The 24,005-nt window shown below is 38.0% G+C and overlaps 1 protein-coding gene across 1 annotated transcript in view; it reads left to right on the forward strand.

The window, feature by feature from the left end:
• The window catches only part of PLXDC2 (plexin domain containing 2), a 272,495-nt gene that overhangs the window by 149,036 nt on the left and 99,454 nt on the right, over positions 1–24,005 (forward strand). Inside the window, exon 4 of the mRNA XM_054817548.1 lies at positions 3,960–4,029. Coding sequence (XP_054673523.1) covers positions 3,960–4,029 — 70 coding nt within the window. The remainder of the gene's footprint in view (positions 1–3,959; positions 4,030–24,005) is intronic.

Raw genomic sequence — 24,005 nt, forward strand, 5'->3', positions numbered from 1 at the left:
TAGATATATTTAAAATCCACCTCTGTTTCTAAGGATCACAAACTATCAAACAATAAACTAGTAGTGTTGCTGAATTTGGATGAAATTTTGCCATTGACTTCAATAAGCAACAGAACTGGGTTTGGGATTAAGTTGCCAAGGTGTAAGTCTCCCATGGAGTGTATCTATGTTTGCACTTCCGTTTTGTACGAGGTGTCACACTTATTTTTTCTTTTGGATGAATTGATAAAATTCATGAGAATGTTATTTACACTCTGTGATATTTTTTTGTTGACACTCTGAAACTGTGATCACATTTATTACTTCTGTTACTATATGACAATCTTATTTAACTTATTGTAATCATGCTGCCTGGTAAAATGGGTATTAAAATAATGGGCTTACATGCTTAGAAGCGAAATCGAATGCTGCATGATTTACAGATTGTATTCTCAGATCTCCCCTGTGGCTGGGAACTGCATACATAGAAGAGCTGATATTAGAACAAATTAAATATAGAAAATTACAACTCAGAATTGTGATTCATGAGATTCTTGTTTCATCCATTCACCAACTTAGCTCCAACAAAAAGTCCTCGGGTTTTGCCAGTTTAAACACAAAATCTAGTTAATGCCTTATTTAAAAGTTGTACAGTTTTTAAAGATGTGGGTGTGTTTAACAGTTTTAAAGCTGAGAGAAAAGCCAAGTGGAATTCATCTTTTCTGCCAGTTTATCTGTTATCTCCCTGGCACCAGCCAGGTGACTGGCTTAGAGGAATGTAAGAGGCAGCAAGAAGAAATACTGTGGTATTTAGCTCAGAATACAACAAGCAGAGTGGGGTGATAAACCCACTACATGTGACTAACAGAGAGTCTAATACATAAAATATATATTCCTCATAGCCAAAAACCCTGTAAGGAGCCTGGGATAATGCAAATTCAGAGGGTTTAGGCGGTTATATATCTTTGGGGTAGATTTAATAAAACACTGTATCAGCTATTTTCTTAAGACAATTTGTTTCTAATGAGAAAAAAACCCAAAACCTCAAGGGTACCTAAAAGTTAGAATCTGTATAGTCTGCCTTACCTTATTCATCTGGGAACCTGGTGCTCTGTGTTGAGGGAGAGAATGGAAACATACAAAAAAAAGTAATAAAGGAATTAAAAAATACCCATATAAGGTAAAACATTTCTCTCTAATAAAAGTAATTTATGAGGTTTGGGACCTAAACATTAGTGAAATTCTTTTGAGAAATTTTAACCTGTTGTTTAATGATTAGTGAAGGTGACATCCTCCCATGCCTTTGTTCTCCAAGCACTTTTGTTTCCGGTTGGATCCCTGAGATTATACGCCTAAAAATGTCAGTTCCAAGGGGGGCATTTTGTTGAAGCTATTGAACCAGAGGTTTAAAATGAAATAATGCATTTGGTCTGGTTGTGGGATTGGTGTGGAGGACCATTCAGCATGGCAGACGGGAGCTTGGCGGCATGAAGGCTTCAACTCTCTTTCCCCAAAGCAAGCAGTATAAGATTTTTCTGCTGAATGTCAAGTGCCCACTCCACCTTCCTGCCACTCTAGCAGAGAAGGCTGTGGTCCCACTTTAGCACACTGATATCCATCTCTATTCATATTTACCCAAATATCTCGGACTGTGAACTAAAGTGGCTGCAGCCATGTCTACATGCTGGTTTAAAAACTTTTTTAGAGATTTGTTTTATGTCCCTTCTGAAGGACAAAAAAGTACCAGTGAGTCATCCTGTAAGGCTTTATATTTTACTCAGGGGCCTATAATTGATTTCTTGTATGTGTCCGAGCAAACAACACCCGTGTGTACTACACAACAAAGTTATTTAAAAACAAGATGTGTTCTCTATACCTGTATAACAAGTGTACAGTCATGTATTCTGCGCAGATCATACGTAACTGAGCAGCAATCTCTTCCCTTCTCTTCCATAGAGATAAACTTTGCCATTGCCCTTTTTAAAAGGGCATTTTGCACATCCTTCTGTGACTTGGTGATTTACATACTGATAATTTCTAAAGATTATTCTCCAGTTTGACAGGAGAACAAGGAGTTAAATTACTACATTTTAAGTATTAATGATTTTTTCTAATAACATCTAATTAATGCTAAAATTTTTACACTGAATTTGTGTGTTTTCCTTAATTTGGAAGTGTGTAATCCTAAGAGTTCCCAGAAGCTGCCAGTTGGTTTTGCTTCTACAGGAAAAAGTAATAAAGATAGGATCCATGAGGTGGTTTGGCTCTATAAACAGCATAATTATTGCTTGGGGAAAGTAACGGACAAATATTAATGGAACAATTAAAACATCTAGCACTACAGGATTTACATCACTAATAGTGATTTTTTTTTTCTTTTCAATATATTGTCACCATCTTAACTGTATAATAAAATTTTAGGTGTGGCATGGATGCTCAGTGTGTTTAGATTAGGTATCTAATAGTTGATTACTCAAATATTGAACTAGATACAGGATCACCTCATACTTGGAAACTCAATTCCCTTTCCTGTAGTCCATTCTATCATTTATGCATGGAGAAAACATTTACATTTTTATTCCAGTGGGTTGAAAATTCAAATATTCTTTCTGAAAAATGAGGCGTGCTTCTTAGCAGCAAAAGTAAAAACACGTTTATTTCTAGTGGCTGTTACAATATTACACTTTAAAACATTCCTTAAATCTTGTTGATTCTTTATTACAGTATTACATTAAACAATTGTCTATACTAAACATTTTTACATTGGCAGAATTTAAGGCTTCACTTTTTGATTGAAGTCAATGGGAGATCTGTATCTAGCCTGAGTGGGCATAGGATCAAGTCTTTATTGCAAACATCTTTATACTAATATCTATATTATAGCAATTCAGAAGACTGTTAAGGGATCAGAGTTATCTTTTTAAACAGTTTAATGGTTATTTTGTTATTCAGAAAGTTAATTCTAGCAGTGTAAAAAAGGAAAAGGGGGAAAGTTTGGTCAGAAAATTGATGTTTTTAATCATCTTGGAAATTATGTTTGGTAGAGCAAGGACATAATTTAAATGGAGCACACATAAATTTAGCATACACCTTCTGAGCAGTGAAAATTTTAGAACGTGGAAAAACCCCATTTGTTTAAGTTAATATGAGCTGTCTTTTGCATATGCCATTTTGATTAGAAATGTTCGGTTGTATATCCATATTTATGTACATACAGAAAAGGTCATTAGAACCTACTCAGTCCAATTTGGTCTGTTCTGCAAATTACCGTTCTCTGCTGTGAATTCAGCTGATAAAGGATAGGCATCTGTAGGCTGACAGGGGAAAAAAGATTTTTCTTCCCTTTTGCTTTTGCAATAAGTACCTTAAATAGAGTTTGTTAGTACTTCTGTTGCATATTTCTTTAGAAATCGTTTGAGCTCCTAGTTAGCAGTGTAGAGAAGTTTGGGGACTGGTGTCACGTGGGTTTGATAGAGGACTTGCCTTCCAGTGACCAGCCTTCATCAGATAAGCACCCAGGTAGCAGCAGGATGTCAGGGAGAGCACTTGAATCTGAAGGAGCATTTGGCAGAGGAGCAAACCACCCGCAGCCGAGGCAGTGGGTATCGTGTAAAACTTATGTATTGCTAAGGCCTTAAATATCGATGGCTCCCCTTAAGAAAGAGGCTAAAGCAACATTTGTTTTAGAAAAAATTCTAGGAATCTGTCTTAGTTTCATTGTCATGAGAGAGTTATAATGTCTGTTCATGTATTTTATTTTCTAAAGTCTTCAGTTACGAAAATCCATTGATTTCAGGTGTTTAAGTGCTACACAGAGTTGTTTCCAGTTAGCTATTGGCAATTCCAAATTAAGAATAGCAAGGCTCCAGTGAAAAATAAAAAGTAATGAAACAGATGTTTGAAGTGGAAGATTGTTCATTTTGTTTTCTCTTACCTTTCTGCACAATATCGATTTTATTTTCTGCTGTTGTTCCTTTCAGAGAGTGAATTTATCCTTCGATTTTCCATTTTATGGCCATTTTCTACGTGAAATTACTGTGGCAACTGGGGGTAAGTGGCTTTCTAACCATTTAGTTTTGAGTAATATGAGAAGAGTTTCTTGCAGATATTTAAATTACCTTTTTTTCTCCTGTATATGTCAAGAGATAAACTGCAGCATTTATTTACGTAATTTTGCTTTCCACAAAAAAGAAAATTACAAAATATTGATATGATGAAAAACCTCCAGCTGCTCAAGTTGAAATGTTATAAAACCCTCTCCGTGTAAGACTTTACAGCATTAATCATTTTCTACTTAGGTATTTCCCCCAGTGATCATTTGTGTGTGTGTGTGTCTGGAGCAGTTGCACTTGTGGAGATGGTGCTGGAGCCAAAGCAAGGAGGGAAACTTGGGGTTTGGCTGCATGAGGGCAGAGAATTTACTGTCCAAAGATGAGAAGTGCTGCTAGAAGTACATAACTTGTCACCTGTAAGGCAAACCCACTGTGGTGTGTTGCCTTGGTGTGTTACAGTGTCTGCAGCAGTACCATGGTGTTCCTCTCCTCCTTCTGTGGGGTAAGATGGGAGCTATGGAACAGCTCAAGCTCCTGGTCTTGTAACTGGGCACCACTGATGGCTCATAGTTGGGGCTCTCCCTCCCACTGCTGCTGGCTGCTGCTTGCACTGATCTCCTGCATCAGGAACAGCCATCGATCCCTTCTGCTCCCCTCCCACTCCACCTCCTTGAAAGAGTATAGAGACACAAGAGGAGACCAGAGGAGAATGAAATGATGTGGAAGACAACAAATGAGAAATAGGAGGAGGAGTAAGGGTCAAAAAATGAAAATAGGGAGGCAGAGAGAGTACCCATGCATCCTCTGGTCCTTGAATGTGTCCAGGAAGTTCGTGGCCTCTGGCTGGTGATGCTCTGCCTAGAGGTGTGACAGGACAAGCCAACAGAAATAGGGACCACCACTGCCAGGACCAATCCTACCCTGTCCCTGGACAAGGTTTCTCCTTCTCATGCTGTGGGTGGCCAACTGGCCAGGACCAGGAGATGTCCATGTCCCACTGGAGCTCTGAATGGGGAGGATATGACTAAAAGGTTAGGGAAAAATTGGAGCCAGAGCCTCAACAAGAGCAGCAGCTGAAACAGGTTTCTGTCATGCTCTGTGTCAGGATCTGCATTTTACTTCTTGTCCTGGTTTCAGATGGGATAGAATTAATTTTCTTCCCAGTAGCTGGTATAGTGCTGTGTTTTGGATTTAGGATGAGAATAATGTTGATAATATACAGATATGTTGTTTATTGCTAGGCAGTGTTTACACTGGGTCAAGGACTTTTTAGCTTCTCATACTGCCCCACCAGCGAGGAGGCTGGCGGTGCACAAGAAGCTGGGAGGGGACACGGCCAGGACAGCTGACCTAAACAGGCCAAAGGGATATTCCATACCATATGATGTCATGCTCAGTATATAACTTGGGGGAAGCTGGCTGGGGATTTACACCACAGCTCAGGAACTAGCTGGGTATCGGTAGTCTGCACGTGGTGAGCAATTCTGCTGTGAATCACTTGTTTTGGATATGCTGCTGCTGCTATTATTATTATTATCATCATCATCATCAATATCTTCTTGCTTTTCTGTCATATTAAACTGTCTTTATCTCAGTCCACAAGTTTTACCCCTTTTTTTCCCTGATTCTTTCTCCCATCGCACTGTGGGTGGGAGGAGTGAGCAAACGGCTGTGTGGATATTTTAGCTGCCTGCCAGGTTAAACCACACCACTTCCAAAGCAGAAGAATACAAGACATGGACAGAGGTGAATAAAGGCTCATTTTTAAATGTTTGATTTACAGTTAGAATGATAAAAAGGATGCAGAGTTATGGGATGCCTTCAGTATCAGGGTTTTCTCTTCTTGATCAATAATGACATTTTGATGCTGATTTGGATCAGATGAGCCATGAACTACTGATTGGGATTTTGAGACTTGTCTGATTTCCATTCTCCTTTGCTTTTAATTTCACTTTGGTACTTGATCATCGATGCCTAGTTCTGTATTCTCTTATTAGAGGAGCTGCATTTGATGGGGTGCCAAAATCAAGTGCATGATCTGTGTAGCGTGAAAGAATGGGGTGGGATGGGTCCTGCACAGCTGAAATAGCAGTAGTGGGGACAGTGTTCATTCTGTAAATGCCCCCCTTATTCTTACTGCTGAACTTGGTTCCTTAAAACTACACAAAATTCACTCTTTCTCCAAGTAATTCTTCTTGTGTGGTCACTCTCCTGGGTCTTTGCTTTTAATGGAAGTCATGGATTTTTACCACTCCTGTCACTAATATGCTGCTGTCATCAAGCTCCACCATCTGCCCCGAAAGACTTGGGAGTAAAGCTAAGCTCCCAAGAAGAGCTGTGTAGTAGTAATTTGTGAGGGAAATATTTTTTCTTTTGGTGTAGAGCATTTGGGAAATTTAGGTGTTTTGTTGGGTTGTGGGTTGGTTTGTTTTTGGTTTGTTTTTTTTTTTTGGGGGGGGGTTGTTTTTTCTTGTTTTGTTTTAAAGCATGTAAGCATATGAGAATAGCTGCAGCTCTGCAGCACTCTTCTCTTGCTATTAAAGTTAATGGAACACTGAATGATAATTCTGCTTTTCTTATTGCTCCACTTCTACTAAATACTATAATACTGCTGTGAATAAATCTACGGATTATTTTCAAGCTAAATAGGACTTTAATGTCAGTCCTTTTACTGACATTAGCACGGAGACACTTCTGTCTTTCTTGTGACCCTTCTGTTATTTTCAACCTCAAAATTAAGCATGAAAAAGTAAGATCTAGTCAATAATAACTTTAAAAATATTACCTTGAAAAAGCCCAGTAACTGTAAGTCATCCTGTCAGTCCAGGACAGGATGCAACCTTTCCTGCAACTTTAAGACTCCTAAACCCATTTAGTGGGGAAAAAAAAGATCTATTTCTGTCCTAACTCTCTGATAAATGTTTTGCTTTGGCTATATTTGCAAATTTTGTTACCGTAAGTCCTTGGTGGTGCAGTGTAGCTTATAGCCTAGCAACAAAGGATAGAGACAGGCTCCAAGTGCTTTTTATACTGTATGGTCTGCTATTTCTTAGTAAGATTTTACAATGGCATTACTATTATTAGAGGTCTGGAACACCTCCAGAGGTTATTCTGAGATCAAAAAAATGACAGAGTTAATGTGTACAGGAGTCCCACGTGACAGATGTCCACTTCCTGGAGAACAGGCTATGATTAATTATGCTAATGACAAGACTACCGTTTGTTTTTACCTCCCAATCATAAATTAAATAACCTTATTAAAAGGAAAGTTTAGGACAATGGCACATTAAATCCCTGTCACAATAAAAATATCTACCCAAATGGTTTCTGCCATTCTTTATGGAGGGTGCATTGTGACATAGTAGGCTTTCCAAGTTACTTAAGATGACTTTGAAATTGCTGAGGCGTAAAACTCTTTTTTTTCTTCTGTTTAACCAATATTTATTTCCTCTTCCGAACGGTTTTGCTGAGCTGATTGTGTTTGACTAAGGAAAGGAGGAGTGGGGAGTGAAAATAACTAGTTTGAGGGCTTCATTCACAATTGTCCTTAGTTTGTATTTTATAAGGCTATTTAATTCATAACTATGTTCATAATTATGTTATTAACATAATTAGTAAATTGTGGTTCTTTGGAATACAGGCATCTATCTCCCCAGATTCCTGCTGAGAACATTTTTAAAGCAATCTCTGGAGAGCTCCTAAGGCCATAATAATAGCAGATAACACAAGAAAAAAAAAAAAGGGGGGGGGGTGGTTTTTGTGAGGCTTTCTAAAATTTGTGCTTCACAGGCCACAAATGCAGATATTTCTGTGATAAACCACTCGTGAGTTAGTGAGTCATGTTGCGAATGTCAGGGAGCTAAGCTCATGAAGCCTGTTTGATTGGCAGTCACTGATACCCCAAACAGAGCTCAGTGGCTGTGGAGGTGGGAAAACCCTCTCTGTGCAGCCCTTCTCAGGGGAGTCCTTGAAGCTCTGTGGTTCCACATCCTACTCAACATGCAGCAACGCTTCATACTTGGTTGTATTAATCAATCTTTGATGGTCATGCTAGTAAGTCCCTCTTATTTATTCTCTGTGGTTTACTCGTTTTTCAGCCTATGTTTTCTAGTGCATCCTTGTATCAAATATTGTAAATTTTTTAGGATTTTTTTTTTTCTTTCATGGCATCTCTCATCAACAGAACATTTCTCTATGGTATTGCTATGCCTGTAGCAGCATTACAGAGGAGAATGGTAGCTAACCCAGATTATTATGGATTTTCATTAAATCTTATATTTTTTGCCCAGGATTAATAATTTTCTTCCAAAGCATCTGGTACTGGATGGCGTTAGAGAAGAGACTCAAAGGGAATTGTACTGTATAGCTCAGCCCAATATGGTAGGTCTTATATTCAGAAATAGCTGCAAAACCTAATCATGTATTTTGTTTGAAGACTGAGCATATACATTTTTTTTCCTATTTCAATGTAATCATGTTTTTATAGATAATGTAATATCTGTCTGAAGATTTTATCTGAAGGTTCATTTGGGGCTAATTCATACCGGAGGCACCTGTCAGTATATGGTGGCAATAACTTTCCTTATTTGACAGTTTATTTACTTCCCCTTAGCCCTTTTTTTCTGGCAGAGCAACATCTGGAAACTCCAAAACAGATTAGATGATCCTGCCAGTCAATATGACCTTTGATTTATCCAGTCTTTCAGGAATTGTCATTAAAAAGAAAACCATGTATGCATCACTGAAAAATTTTACGGTTTTCCAATAAGTAAATATCAGCTTGTGTTCTGTTGTGGTTTTTGTTAAGGTTTTCAAAGCCTGTTTCTGTTAAATTTTCCCTACCTCTAGTGAATGTTTTTAGACTGATCTAGAAAATTCTGCCATGAGTAGAATATTCTGACACTGAGGTTGTTCGCTTTCAACCATCCGTTATATTTTATTCCCAAAGCCAGTGACTGCTTTGCAAAACAGAGGTCGATGCAAGTATTAACATGCTGATTATGACTGTACTCTTGAATGTTTCACTAGCAAATTCATTCTAGTTAATTATGATATAATTACTGAAATGAAATTTTCAGAATTGAGAGAAACTGTTACTCCTTGAACATCAGTACCAAAAATGTGGGAGTAATTACTTTCAGCAAACTAAAAATGGAAATTAAGTCTGTGAGCTAAATCCTGAAGTCTTTGGTTGATTTTTTTTACTCAGTCTTAACTCAGGCAAGTAACTACTGATTTCCAAGTTCACAGAGTGAAAATAAGGTCTGAATCTAGGAGAGAAAGAAGTGAAGGGCAGTGGAAGGTTGAAGCTTAGTTTGCTCTGGGACAGGAATGTGCAGACCCCAACCCCACGTGGATGGTAGCAGGATGAGAGGATGTTGACAATTAAGGGACAAGATGAGTGAGAGGAAGGGATTCCCGACTGGAGTTGCAGTCGTGTATTAAGGAGCCAGGAGCCCTGTCAGGTGAATGAGCTGAAAGAAGTTTATGCACTGAAAAGGAGGAGTACACCTGGATGTGGTTTCAATTGACAGGGAGCACTGGATTGTAGGAGATGGTATTATCCTGGAAAAGCTAGAGGGAAGAAAAACTGCAGGAGAAATGGATGGAGGGAGAAATCAAGCTGGAGGCCACTCCTATTAGGGTAAGTAATAGCCATTTAATAGATCAGCAATTTCAGTAGTAGCTCCCAGTGGGGAAGCTGTTGTACTGGTTTCAAGCGGCACAGATGAGCGGCAGAAGAGAGAAAAACAGGTGTGAATTAAGAGATGAAACTTCAGAGTTACACTTCTCTATACTATCATGCAGGTGATTATGTTGGAAATGAGTGCATTTCTGCAGGTATGTGAAACTGGAAACAAGAATACTGTAAAAATGACAGCAGAATACAAAGCAAATAATTGTGGCAGGCTTCCATGTGGAATAATATGAAAATCAGCATGCTTAATAGTAGGTAAGTTACACTAAGAAAACCACAAAGTTGTAGGAGGATAGATTATAAATTGAACAAGGTAAGAGCAACCACCCGGTGACCTCTAGTAGGCAAAGATCACTATCTACTCCAGCAGCCTCTAAACATGGCAGTAACTGCCTGGATATACGATGAAAAATTCAATTTGAAAGACACGTCTTTATAAGAATAACTTATAACTTAAGTCTTACTTACATCTTTATAAGCATAAATTATAACTTAAGTAAAAAGTAACAGAAGAAAGCAAAAGGGGACTGAGTGACATGGTTATTGCTTTGTGAAAGCTTAGCTGGTTCGTGATGGGTTGATCACCAGTAGTGCTGGAAGGGACACTGTGCGATGAAAGTGCAGGGAGTCTAAAATAACTGTACCACGAGCTACAGGAATGGGCACAGCATGTAGGCAAATTTACGATTAAAACAAATACATTATATACAGAGGGTACAATTCATCTAGCTGTGCCAACATCTGTATCCATGTTTGTCAGCCTAAACTCATACACAGTCCGTAGAGGTGTAATCGATATAGTCAGTGGCATCTATGAACACTGAAGGCAGATGTTTAAAGTAGGTTGGATGAATTGCATCCTGTGTCTAATTCTCTCTATACATCAATGTATACATATATTGCCACAAGACTGGTGTGATTAGCTCAAATATAGATGTTTACATTTTTAGATTTATAAAGCTGAGTTGAGTATTGAGACATTTTACCAGCTAGCATGAAGAAGGCTCCAGAAATGTCCATCTACCCCATGCAATAGCAAATGCACAAATACAAATCAGGGAAAAAATGAAATTCAAAGGACTCAAAATTGTTACAGAGAAAAAAACATGAATCAAAAATGTTCAGTATAGGTAGATATCTTACATAAGAATCACAAGGAAAGCTTGCAACTGCTAAACCAGTCAAAAGATAGCTAAAATGGCATGTTGTAGGCAATGGAATACTTTGGGTGTTTGAAACAACTTGGAATGCCAAAGACAGCATATATTGGCCAAATATAACCAAGGATATTAGAGGGCTGATGGGAGTGTATGGAGAGAACAGCAGTAGGAGCCAATAAAAATGCGAGTAGGTTTTGAAGCAGAGTAGGGATGGGCCTTTAAAAAGCAAGTCGTGTATTACCACATTGATGTAGCTTACTGCTCAGAGATCTGGAAACTAGACAGCCTGTCAGATGCTTCCACAGCAAGCAACGGACCCAACGCACTGACACATTTCAGCAGAGCAGTAGGCTACTCCAGTCTGAGACATTTGAGGCAATGACTCCCAGTAGTGCTGTAGTGAGTTTCTGGCATTTATCAGAGGATGGGGATTCGGTCACATATATTCCTGCTGAAGTTGGAGCAAGCACTTGAATTTGTAAAGATTGTGTCAAAACCTGGAGAGATAATATTTGATAAATCATCCTCCAGTAAAGGAACGTTCCGGAGCAGTAGATTGAGGAATTATTTGAAATAATTCTTATGATGGAGATGCTGTCTGGGCATTTCTACCACTGTTAATAATGGAAGGAGTACCAAAGAAAGAAATAAAAAGGCACCCCAATATTAAATCCCACTGTGATCAAATTAAAGTTGGTAATTTTCTAAACCCCAAATCAAGTGCTCTTTGTATGATTGTTACTTCCTAAAGTCAGATCATATGCTTAAAAATACTTGTACTTATTAAAGAGAGAGACCTTTGTGTATGTAAGATACATACAGCATTTCATCAAAACTGCAACTGTTTTACCGACTGTTGACCCAAGGTAAAATCACAGGCAGTGAAGGTGCTGAAATAAACTTTCCACTGAAACCTGATGTTATCAGAACTTGTGCTGACGAGCAGCTGTGAGGTACCTGAGCAAGGTCTTTAAACACTGACCGGTCAGGACAGCTGATTCATCTTTTATTCTTAGAAGAATAATGATCTAAGATTCATTTTTTATTCTTAGAAGAAAGAATCACACTTATTCCAGTATCAAACTATTCATAAGTGTGCATGTAGCTTGTGGGAAAGTAACGGAGACAAAAAATCTTGAGTTAGCTAGCAAGCTGATTAACTGCTTAAAAGTTTTATACAGAAAGAATACATTTTGCATTTCCTTTTGGATGTTGAGTGCATAAAAAGGATCATGGTATTCATGTTTAGTTGTACTATTTTCAGTACATCAGGAGGGATATTATGAAAAACAAGTACGAAAGTGCAGAGAATTCTAATATAATTTGCATCACATTTTGCAGGACTTTCAGGGAAAGAGGGTCAGTGAAAGAGGAGCGTATGCTGTGGGGAAAGGAATAAAGCCTGGTGTTGCACTGTCTGAGCTCCATCTTTTTGTGTTGGCACACAGCGCAGTATCTCTGAGCAGGAGAGAAATTCATCCACCTAGCTGGAAGTGCTATGTAAAGAGAAGGATCTACAGGGTTAGGAACTGAGATCGTTAAGGGTAAAGATGGTTGTGAATGTGCAGCCTGGAGTAAGCCTATGCTACTGAAAATATTATCTGGAGATTTCCAGTCCTTGGTGGACAGTTACGCTTACATGCATTTTCCCTGCATCTCTAATAAATTTACTTTCTTAAGCTTTCAAAACCAGTGGATAGGTGAAGTTTGCCTGGCTCTCTGGAGTACCAGTGTACCGAGTGGAGCATCTTGTTGGAGCTGCCAGAAATCTCAGCAAGGCTTTTTTGGTTCTTCCTGCCGCTCTGGCCCCTTCAGCACAGGAGCCAGCAGGAGATGTGTTCATCACTTAATGAAGAGCTCTTTGATAACAAAAATTACCCTATGGGCAACATCTGTTAAATGGCAAGGGTGATACAAAGCAGAGTGAAGCACAGTGTTTCTACCCAAAATGAGTGACTCAGACTACCCTGTGTTTGTTGCAAGGGATAGCACTTGCCAGCACCGGTGGGCAGCTCACTCTGTAAGGACTATAGAGTCTAGCTGTTGACTGGCAAATATCAGCTCACACAATTGTCTTCTATTTACCTCCTTGCATCCTGTTTCTTTCTGATGTCATATATTACCTTACAGCTGTTAATTTTTTGGGTTTTTTCCCCTGTAAAGCTTCTGTTTTCTGTCAAATGTCCCGTCTGGAACTATCTCCTGTTTCTTTAAGGGTATAGCCCTTCTATCAACTTTCCCCTGAAACACTTTTTTGTCATGCTTTCCATCAGTGAACTCTTACAAGTCTTTCTGCTCCTACCCTTATGCTTTATCTTTACAAATTGGATCAAAACACGTAGGGCAAAGAGAACGATAAGCTTTAGGGAAAAAAAAGTTCCATGTGCCTTGACATCACTCTGACCTTCGTCTAGGAAGGCACAGGTTGCCAACATTGACTGTGTGGCTTAAGGGCAGTAGTTGTACTGAAGTGGTAACAGGACTTAAAATGACCGCATTTGTGTTTGTAAGGTTCTGTTTCATAGAATAACAGATAACTAGCCAAAACATTTGCCCACTTGCAATGCCAAATAAGCACTTAAATAATTTTGCAGATCAGGCATTTAATAATAAATTAAATGGCTTAATGTTAAGGCAAAGAGCCTTCAGGATAGCCGGCAACTGCTTCACTGAACACCAGGAAGTTGTTACATATAGACTATGTCTAAGATCCATCACTTTTTATTATGGAATTTTATAGTAGGCGTATATCTTATGTTCAGCCTTTATAGCAGCATTGCAAAGTTTCAATAATATTGTGCTTTTGCAGACTAGTAAAGATTTTTAATGCATGACAAGTCTTTATTTTCTGCATCTTCTACAAAATGTTTATTTGGTTTGCTGCTTGCTTATAAGTTAAAAATAAACTTCATTCCATTTCTGCCTTTTTACCAATTGACTTGTAAAATCTACTGTGTATGTCCAGTCTCATAAAATTTTATGTGGTTTTGTCTTTCCTACCTTATAGCACAATTTAAGCTCCTATCCTCAATGTAAAAAATTGAATAATTTAACTCTGCAAAAAAACATTTGAAAAGTCATTTACTGAGAAAAACAAAAAATCATTCTCAAACCAAAACCGGGTAACCAGAAGATGATGAGAACAATATATAATATATTTAGTTTCTAATTAAAAGAGGAAATTCCTGATTAAGAGTGGGAAATAGGCCTTTTGCTGCTATAAAGCAGTATTTCATAAAACTGATGTATTAGTGTGGAAGTCCTGGGCCTAATGAAATGTGCTCAGTCCATAAAGATTCTAAGATTTGTAAAATAATACTTGTATATATCTGTTTCATAGAGTCAAAATAAAAAAACATGCTGACAGTTGGTTACAAACATTTTTTAAAAAATTAGGTCTTTCAAAGTATAGAACATTTGGAGACCAAACAGGCTGGGAAACATATTAAAAATTCAGCTCAGAGTCAGTATTAATTATTACACTTAAGGACTCCTGTAAGTCGCAGTATTTCTAAAAGGAGGTGGGATCTTGTCAGTTTGGGTTCTGTCCAAATATAATTAAGAGTTTTCCTTTTCCAAAAAGTTAATGTCTAACTTAGGAAAAAGCTCTATTCCTTGTCCTCCTAAGCAAGTTTTTGTTCCTTTTTTTTTCTTTAATGTGTTGGTTTCCCAATGATATCAATTTAAATACAAAGGGCTTTTAAAGGTTTCCAGTCAGTTGGACCCATGTGCATCTCAGTGAAAGCTCTTTCCTTTTGTCTTTCAAGGCAACTTTTTTAGGTCTCAAATCAGGCTGTTGTACATGCAGTATTAAAATTTGGGATGTGAAACCCTGTACTTTATGCAGTACTATTGCTGTCTGGTGCCATAGCACCATGTACCATTGCTGATCACTTGTAACAGCCAGATAAACTGAGGGCTTAATCTCCTTCACGTGTCATTATTCATATCTGTAAATGTCATAAATGTATGTTCTTATTATTAAATACTTATGAAATTAATATTGCTCCTCGTGTTTCTGCTGAAATCTAGAGTTTCCTCCATTGACTGATCATTTAGGCTCACTAAGAAATTACTGTTAAAATCATAGAAATTATATCCTGATCCTACTGCCATCAAAGTAGGTTGTAAAGCTCCTCATGTTGCCACAGGATGTTTCCTTAATTGCCTATATTTCATATCACGGCAACTCTCCCGTTCAAGGTAGCTGCTTTGTTAAAATCATGTTCTACTATGGAAGGCAGCACCGATACCCACTTCTGTTCTGAAATTACTGAGTATATTTACAAGTTGTAGCAGAGCAACAGTCAAAGGGTAAAGTGTCAAAGCCTGTGGAGATTTTTTCCACAAGACGTTTATGTTGGGTGGTATTAGTTACAAGAAGAGAAAAATATGGGCAAGGTTTTTGAATGTGTATTGATAAAGTGCCTTTAATTCTGTCAGGAAATGATATTAGAAATATTATACTTGGAGGAACTCATAAACTGTTATGTCACTTTTATGCTGTCCAGTTTAGTACCGCAAAAGGTATTTCACAGCTTGTATGATGACATATAGGAAGGTGTTTAAGCCAGTGCAATGTCAGTACAATGGTTAAGCATTTATGCTATATTATCTTTGTAACTTAATCTAATACCTCTGCATTGCAATACTTTACCTTTAGTATCTCTAACATGGTATAGATGTGCTTATAAAGGCCTGATTTTAAAAATAAATAAATAACCTGAAGAGCCATCATCCAAAGAATTAATTAACAAGGAAGACAAATTGTAAGAAAAAGAGAAATTTAAAGCCTTGAAACAATGTCCTAGTTTGCAACTTGTAATATCTTGGAAGAGAAGCTTTTTTCTTCCCTTTTTATTTCACTTCAAGCTTACTAATTCGTTGGGCCACTGGCAATATGTCCAAAGCAATTTTCACAAGTGACAGTAGGTTTGTTTCCCAGCTGCATTAGTGAGCGTGGAGTTTTTGGTTGTTATGCAGTAAGCAGCTTGTTGTTATCTGAAAGAAAAGTTTGGAAGCTTATGCAGACTTAATTAAAATCAATGAAGGATTTAAAAGTGAACACTGAAATTATTGGTGGAGAAATATAATTAACAAAGTAAATTGCATCCTAAAATGGTTCCAGATCAGCCCACAGGGACCCAGTGCCAGTCCTCACTGATGAGGAAGCAGGAAATATTTTGTGGGAGCCGAAAGCAGGCAGCAGCAAAAAAGACTGGAACCGTCCTACTGATGGCACAGCCTCACATTAAGCAGAGGCTATTTAGTCACTTAGTTTTACATGTTGCCAGCAGCACTATTAAAAAATAAATATAACTCCTCTTTCTTCTCACTATTAAGAGTATCTGTTTTGTTGTATCCAAAGCTACTGATCATCCATAATTTCCATTTCCTATCTGTGTGTCTGAAGAAAGACTGCTAGAGAGTATGAAAAGCACATGAATCAAGCCTTGTAAGCCTTTTTATGTTTATTACTTCAGATAAAGTATGCTAATTTCCCTGTTTGGGATCTGTCAATGTCAGAGGAAATGTCTGCACCTGGACTTTCGTTAGCATCTCTAACAGACAGTATAGGGAATACAGATTTTCTTAATATGTCGACTGTGCTGCAATGTGGATGTGATGACTGTACCCCTCTGACTCTTGGAGAGTCTTAAGAAAAGCAAATGCTGCTACGTGGTTTGCATGCTCAACAGTTGGAAAACAGAGTGCATGCAACTGTTGTCTGAGTCACATTATGAAAAATCACTTGTCCGTTGCCAGCTTCTTCATTATAACATCATTCCTTCCTTGGCAACAACCTTGTCTCAAGCCAGTCCTTGCTAAATTCATTACCCTTGCAAATTGTTCAGATTGATATCAGTCTGTTTCCTGAAACCAAGGCCATTGAAATAAACAGGTTCCCATGGATCTTTGTCAGTTTTGAATTGGGACCTAAATTTCTTTACTCGCTTCCCACTCCTTACAATCTTGGCCTTGGCTCCATTCACATCCTTTCCCCCTTCCTTCTGTCAGTGATGTCATTTGGCTGTGATATCCCCAACCTTCAAGCTTTTTCATGCATATGCTTGTTCCTGAGGAGATGTTTCCAGGTGTGAGCGGTGGAAAAAAAGCATTTAGGACTAAATAATATTTTGCTTCTCAAATCTTGGGAAAGAATTCATCAGAGGGATTGTTTGGGTTTTTTTCCTTGCTATGTCTTGAACTGATAATTTTGTGAGAAAGCTTTGATTTAATGATAAGAACGTGTCATGAAAAATTGAACAAATAGAAAATAGTTTTTCTTGTTTTCATGGAAAGTTTACCTCAAAACTAGATATTTTGTTTAATGTGGTTTAGTTCCATTTTAGAATTACTACCACTAGCCCATAATATAGTAATAATTTCACATTATGTGTGTCATTTTGATAGTGACTTTCAAATAGGCTCCTAGTTGAGTCTGGAGAAGCAGGTCATTGTCGTGTCTTTCTAGTGTGTCTCCAGGAAACTATAAGGTAGCCAGGATCACTAGCATGCGGTTCTTACTCTGCCTCACCAACGAGTCCTGATCTCAGCTCTTAAGAAGTAGGGGACGAATAGACAAGGGGTTGGGGCCATCAGTGCAAATGCTGCTTTTCCTTCAAGTGTCAGCGGGTTCAGAGCTGCCTTGTGTTGCCAGAGACAATGTTGGTAAAACTTAGCAGGCAGGGTCTGCCCTGCAATTCCCGTTAGAAGTGTTTTAACTTCACCCATTACAGTACTACAAAATCTGTTCAAGCTGAAGTATAGCCTATAACTCTGCTTTTAACCAACCTGAAAAAAGAAAGCCAGACCTTGTAAAACTGCATCATGACCCTTGATGCCTGGGGCCACTCACCTTGAAAAACCCTTTTGTAGCTATTTGCTCGAGCAGAAATGGTGACTTTTGATTTCAAGCTGCTGCACGTGGCAGTCTGGTACGTGCCTGCGTGTCTGAGAGCAGAGAGGGTCTAAAGGCTGTTGAAGAGAACTTGAATGGTGGCTGGTTTAAGAATCAAAGGACTTAACTGGCTTGCTAAAAATGAGGGTGGTATAATACTATTGTCTCTTCAAATAAATAGATGCTTATTAATTTAAGAGTTTATTAATTGGAGTGAGATAGCTGCATAATTGTTATATCCTGAGCTGAATGGCAGTAGATGTGTGATTTCATCTGTCTCACTGGTTAGTTGTAGTGAAGCCAAATAAAAGAAGGTGTTATTTGGCAATGGCATGATAGTGCAATAAAAGTCAATTTCTGTAAGCCTGTTCTTTTTTACTGCAGTTTATGTTCTGCTTTCATTCCTTGTCTTATGTGGAGGAGGCATGAAATATAAAGCAATAAAAATATCTATGGAGTGTTGACTAAGATTCTTAAATTCCATCTCTCTCATTCCTATACACTAAAATAATTTTCCTTCTTTTGAGTATATTTCTATGAAGTGTGATTAGGAGGCATTATACATATTAATACATTTTACTTTCAGATTCCTATCCCCTAATTTCTACCTCTCTCACAAATGCATTACAACCAGTATTTTAATGGCAAAATTGTGTTTCTTAACCAATGGCCCACATTTATTCCCTGAGGGCTTTTCTGTAAGTCATTAGACCCAGAGATTTTTGGGCCTCCTTAATGATCATAGCAATTATTATATGAACTGCACACCTGCTTCCCTGTCCAAATCATACACTCCCACCTGTGACTAATGCTTAATTTCCTGCACCTTAAGCAGCTCTCAGCTGTACCTGGTTTCAAGTGTCAGAGCAGGGTTAGGACAGCAATGACATTACTCTCCACAGTGTCCTGGTTTTCACCTAGCATAGAGTTAATTTTCTTCCTAGTAGCTGGTATAGTGCTATGGTTTGGATTTGGGATGAGAATAGTGTTGATAACACACTGATGTTTTAGTTGTTGCTAAGCAATGTTTACCAAATCCAAGACTTTTCAGCTTCTCATACTGCCCCACCAGCGAGGAGGCTGGGGGTGCACAAGAAGTTGGGAGGGGACACAGCCGGGACAGCTGCGCCCAACTGACCAAAGGGATATTCCATACCATATGATGTCATGCTCAGTATATAGCTGTGGGGGAAGCTGGCTGGGGGCATGATCACTGCTCAGGGATAGGCTGGGCATCAGTCAACAAATGGTGAGTAATTGCATTGTGCATCACTCATTTTGTATATTCTTTTATCATTATTATTATTTATTTTCCTTTACTCTCCTATTAAACTGTCTTTATCTCAGCCCACAAGTTTTACTCTTTTTTTTTTTTTTTTTTCTGATTCTCCTCCCCATTTCACTGGGAGTGAGTGAGTGGCTGCGTGGTGCTCAGTTGCCAGCTGGGGTTAAACCACAGCACAGTTTTAAAGATCTATGTCCACATTTTTGGGAAATGAAGTCTTCAGGCCTTCTTTGAAAAAAGTTTAAAAGTTTTGTTCTTAGCCATGCTACTACATTATTGGCTTCTTTTAAACAGTAATATAAAAGAGAAACCATTTTTTACTTTGGAGGACACATGCTTTTGCTGCCCATAAACAGCCAACCAGAAGCTTAATTAGATATGTAAAAAATTCTCTTTAAGGAGAATGTCTAAATTTTTACAAATACTTTTTTCATGCTTCTGCAGTTATAGCTTTTATGACTATTTTATTTGTTAATTCCAACTTCTGGTATGAACATGGGCTTCTGATAACACAGAGATGAGAAAGCTGTCCATTCAGCTGTGAAAATGTCCAAGGAATAATATTTGGCATTACTTCATATGTATTCACTCAACAAATAACGAAAAAGTTTGGTGGAGCAGGTTTCATCCTCTGGTACTTCTGAGAACTCAGTGTGCTTTAAAATCTAGCCCTATATCTCCAACTGCAAAATGAATTTATTCCAATTTTTATAAATACGTTTTTCATCTATTTGCATTGCGGGTGGAGGGAATGGGACAGATGTTTATGAGGCGTACGGCTGGTTTTACCCTACATGAAGAGTAACTCAAGTATTTCTTATCCAGCACTCTGGACATTTGAAAGGAGTAGTTGGGGTAATTTCATAGTTTGAGACATGCTGTTTTCACTGCTAGCTATGTGGGGTTTGTTCTATCATCACTGGGTTTATTGAGAAAACACAGTTTTGCTGGAAATTCAAATTGAGCACAAGTAATACCTATCCATAAATGCATATCTTGAAAGATGAGCATCGATACATTATAGCAGCATAATTATCAATTATTACAATAGGTCTAATTGCATTTTACGCAGACTATAATACAATGGTAAAATGTGGATTTTCTGTAGTAAAAGGTGTATTTGGTTTACTGTGAAATGAATAAGTAGAAAAATTTTTTAAAAAAGTATTTTAAAATCCATGAGATGGGCAGTTTCTAGTTTGGAGACAGTTTCATGTATATGTTTTATTGACAGAAACCTAATCTATTTCTATCACATATTCTTGTTAAGACTAGGGAGAAGGAAAGGATCAGAATTTTCATGAATCTCATATGACATGTTTTCTTTTCACAGTTGTTGAAAGTACTTATCTTTCAGGCACAAAATGCAGTACTGGCTAGGCAGTCAAGAAGATTCTCAAATATTTCTGAGGCTGAAATGTAGTTATTGTGAAGTATAGCAGTGTTGGCATTTTGTTTTCTTTTAAATTTAGTAATTTTGGCAGTCAGTATAGTTATTAAAGGTCAGCTCCACTCACAAAAGCACTTTAAACTTATCAAATATTTGAAAACTAATAAAGGCATGGGGTTTTATTCAATGTTTCCCATTTAGTTGTCTATTTTTTTCTAATACATTTATGGTTTGGGATTTTTACCTTGTAGTCATGTTATCAGGATGCCAGAGTCAGGTACGCTTTTCCTGGTTTTGTTTCTGGATGATGTCTTGTGAAGTGAAATGTAAGCACCGTTATCAACTTGCTGCTCCTCGTGGGTCACTCACATTCTGCTGTGTTTGCCACCGTGCAGCCTATATAAAACCGTTCCCTGGGAGAGGCCTTTTCAGCCTTGCTCCTTTAGATGAGTGATCACTGAAAAGGAGGACGCACGGTAGTTTTTGCCCCTTCCATAGCGACTTGGGAGGTTTGGTCTTGTTGATGTGGTGTCCATGAAATTGCCCATCTAATAGAGACACTTTTTGGTCTTGCAAATCCAATAATCATAGATGGCTATTAAAATTGTTCTACATAGATTAAAAATGATCCTTTTAGAAAAACTAGTGCAGTGCTTAAGATGCAAAAAGGACTGAGGACTCCAGTTCCAAAATGCAGAGCTACTGTCCTCTGCTACCAGAGACTTGGCATTAACAGGGCATGGTTCAACTTTGAGAAGCTTCTGTAGTGAATTCTCTGCCTGTTGATGATTCCCTCTGTATGACAGGTAGTTGGATGGTCAGAGGGTACTATATGTGGCTTTTTGTTGGGAGCATGCTGACGTCTCTTTGTCTGTTCTTCAGCAGTGCTTTGGTGTTGCCCTCAGCAGTCAGTTACCTTCCCTGGACGTGTCAGAAGCTTGCTTACTGCAGGAGCAAACACCAGCACAGGGCTGGTAGGGAGCTTGCTGGTGCCTTTTCACTAACGCATAAGTGTTTGATGTGCCCGTTAATTGTATTGCAACTGAACAGCAATTCTGTAGGAGACTGATGGTTGTGTTGCAACAATTAAGCTATGCCTTTTGATAATATGGCAAATAGCTTTGTCACCTCAGTACATTAATGTAAAATTGGGACAGTGTGAAAAAAGATTCTGTTTAGCAAGCAGTCAACTTGTCCTTTAAGCCAGCAGGAACTGAAAGTATATTTATTGGAGAGCAATGCGAAACAGGTGGTTTCCAAAGATAACAACGTACCAGGAGAAGCTTCAGTCAAAAGAAAATGTAAGGAGTAGCAGAAAGGAAAGCTCATTTTGAATAGGTTTACAGAGATCTTATCATCTCATCATTATTTTCTGTGGCAGACTAGCACTCCTATTAATATTTTGACTTCAAATAATCTAACATCATTCCTTCAGTATGTTTGGCAGGTGGTTTTTTTTGTTTGGTTGTTTGGTTTTTTGTGACTGTCTTTCTTTAAGCTAATGTCCCTAGCTTCCACCCAGCTGCAACTATGCACTTAATAATATGATTTTGAGTCATAGATCAAAATCACAGTCAAAAGACAAATATTTTGTCCTCACATGTTTCTGTGCATGTAAGTATTATCATGCATTCTTTGGTCTCATGTTCTGGAGTAACGAGATGAGTCCTGGCATGACAAAAAGTCACATAACCACATAACTTGGTGGAACCCCATCCCCACAGGCAAGCCAGCACAAAAGCCCCAAGAAGCTGAGCTAGCATCTCTTGTGTGTTGTTACCAAGAAAATGGAGGTCCCTTCACAGTTCCTAAAGGTAAAGAAATAGGTGGGTTCAGTGTGTCCTGAAAAGTCTACTTGGCCTTAATATTGAATGGCCATCCTTCTGTGGGGAAAGAGACAATAGCTGATTCAGGAAGATAACCTGTGTCCAGATATAGCATATAGGAATTTCTGTACTAAGCACAGTATTGAAATGTGTCCTTATGGGACCGCAGTAAGATTATAAATTCACAAATAAAATCATTGGTTTGGGTAAATTTTTTGCCAGAGGGAAAGAAAAAGGACAAAAATAAACCAACACAACCGTTTCTAGGAATGTGGGGAAATACATCCGATCATGCATAACCTTATATATGTTTGTTTATATGACATCAGGATTACGAAAAATGTGAGTTACTTGTTCAAATTGCTATCAAATCATGGTAGTCAGCTGTATAAATACATCTTTAAGGGCATTACAATTGTTGAGGTATGACTAGACAGAAAAAAGGGTCATGTTACTAGATTGCCGCATGTCATAAAACTATGATGAAAATTTTCTGAATTTTCTGTTGAAAGATTATTTTTCTATTCCATTTCCAGCAATAATGTTGAATTTTAGTTGCACCTGTAATTCTGTTTGTGTTCTTTGATGTGACCTGTCCTGGAGATTTTCTTCTGCATGATTATGGATGTTTAGTGTTTTTTACTGTCTGGAAGTAGGAGTAAAGGGCATTGATCAGGTCATAAGCTTTTCAAAAAATACTTTGTTTTCTCTGTTGAATTTAGTGATATGGGTATCTCAGGCTTGTACTTGCTTTCTCTCCATTAGTTACTTTGCAATATACAACATCAGATTTCAATTTTGGACAGATGAATCAATGAATACATTCTTGATCTTATTTCATTGATCTCTAGTGATAACAAGTCTTCTTATTCTGTTGGCAGTTTCAGAGCTTCAGCCTGATTTGTCTCTTCTGTTCCTGTCTCTAGTCACTTCATTGTCATCTTGCTGTTATTTTGGCTTCTTCTGTATATTGTTTTTATTTAACAATGCTCCCATTCTGGAGCCCATTTCTGCCTATATTTCAGCATATTCTCAAGCTCTACAACAACAGTTGAAACAGAACCTTTTAGCTCAAACCTCGACATTATCTCCTCAAAATCCTTAGGAGATTTGTTATTGACTTTGTCAAGAGTGGGAATCAATCCATGATGCAATTTAGTCTCATCCACTTGTTGTGTCTCATCATTAACTGAGACTGAAATCTGTTGGATGGCAGAGCAGTTCTGTTCATGGCATGCTTATGCTAAGCCCTCACAAAAAGAAGGCTCAACCTTTGATTGTGGACTCTGCATGGGATAGCCATATAAATAATCACAGAAATGTTGAACACTTCAGATTGAGAAGGGCCTTCAGAGATCACTGTGTCCAATCTTGTGCTCCAAGCAGGGGGCTAATAAATTAGTCTTGCCTGCAATATTTATTTCTTCAATATATTTAAAATGTACAAACCAGGAAGGTAGATATTTGATTTAAAATCAGTAGTAGAGTTGCAATAAAATTTGGAATTAGGTACTTACTAATTACTGTTTCCAGTAATATTAGGGAGGTAGAATTGCAGAATACCATTTAAACGGGGACCAAGGAAAACTCACTAGTACATTGATACACGAAAACAAATTTTGCAACATGAAATGAGCAAACCATGGTCTGCCCGTAGGCATCCCTGCTTCATAAATATTCATCTGACCTTCTGGTTTAGCTGTAGTCAGAGGGT

Source organism: Grus americana, chromosome 2, assembly GCF_028858705.1.
Source record: "Grus americana isolate bGruAme1 chromosome 2, bGruAme1.mat, whole genome shotgun sequence".
Taxonomy (NCBI): domain Eukaryota; kingdom Metazoa; phylum Chordata; class Aves; order Gruiformes; family Gruidae; genus Grus; species Grus americana.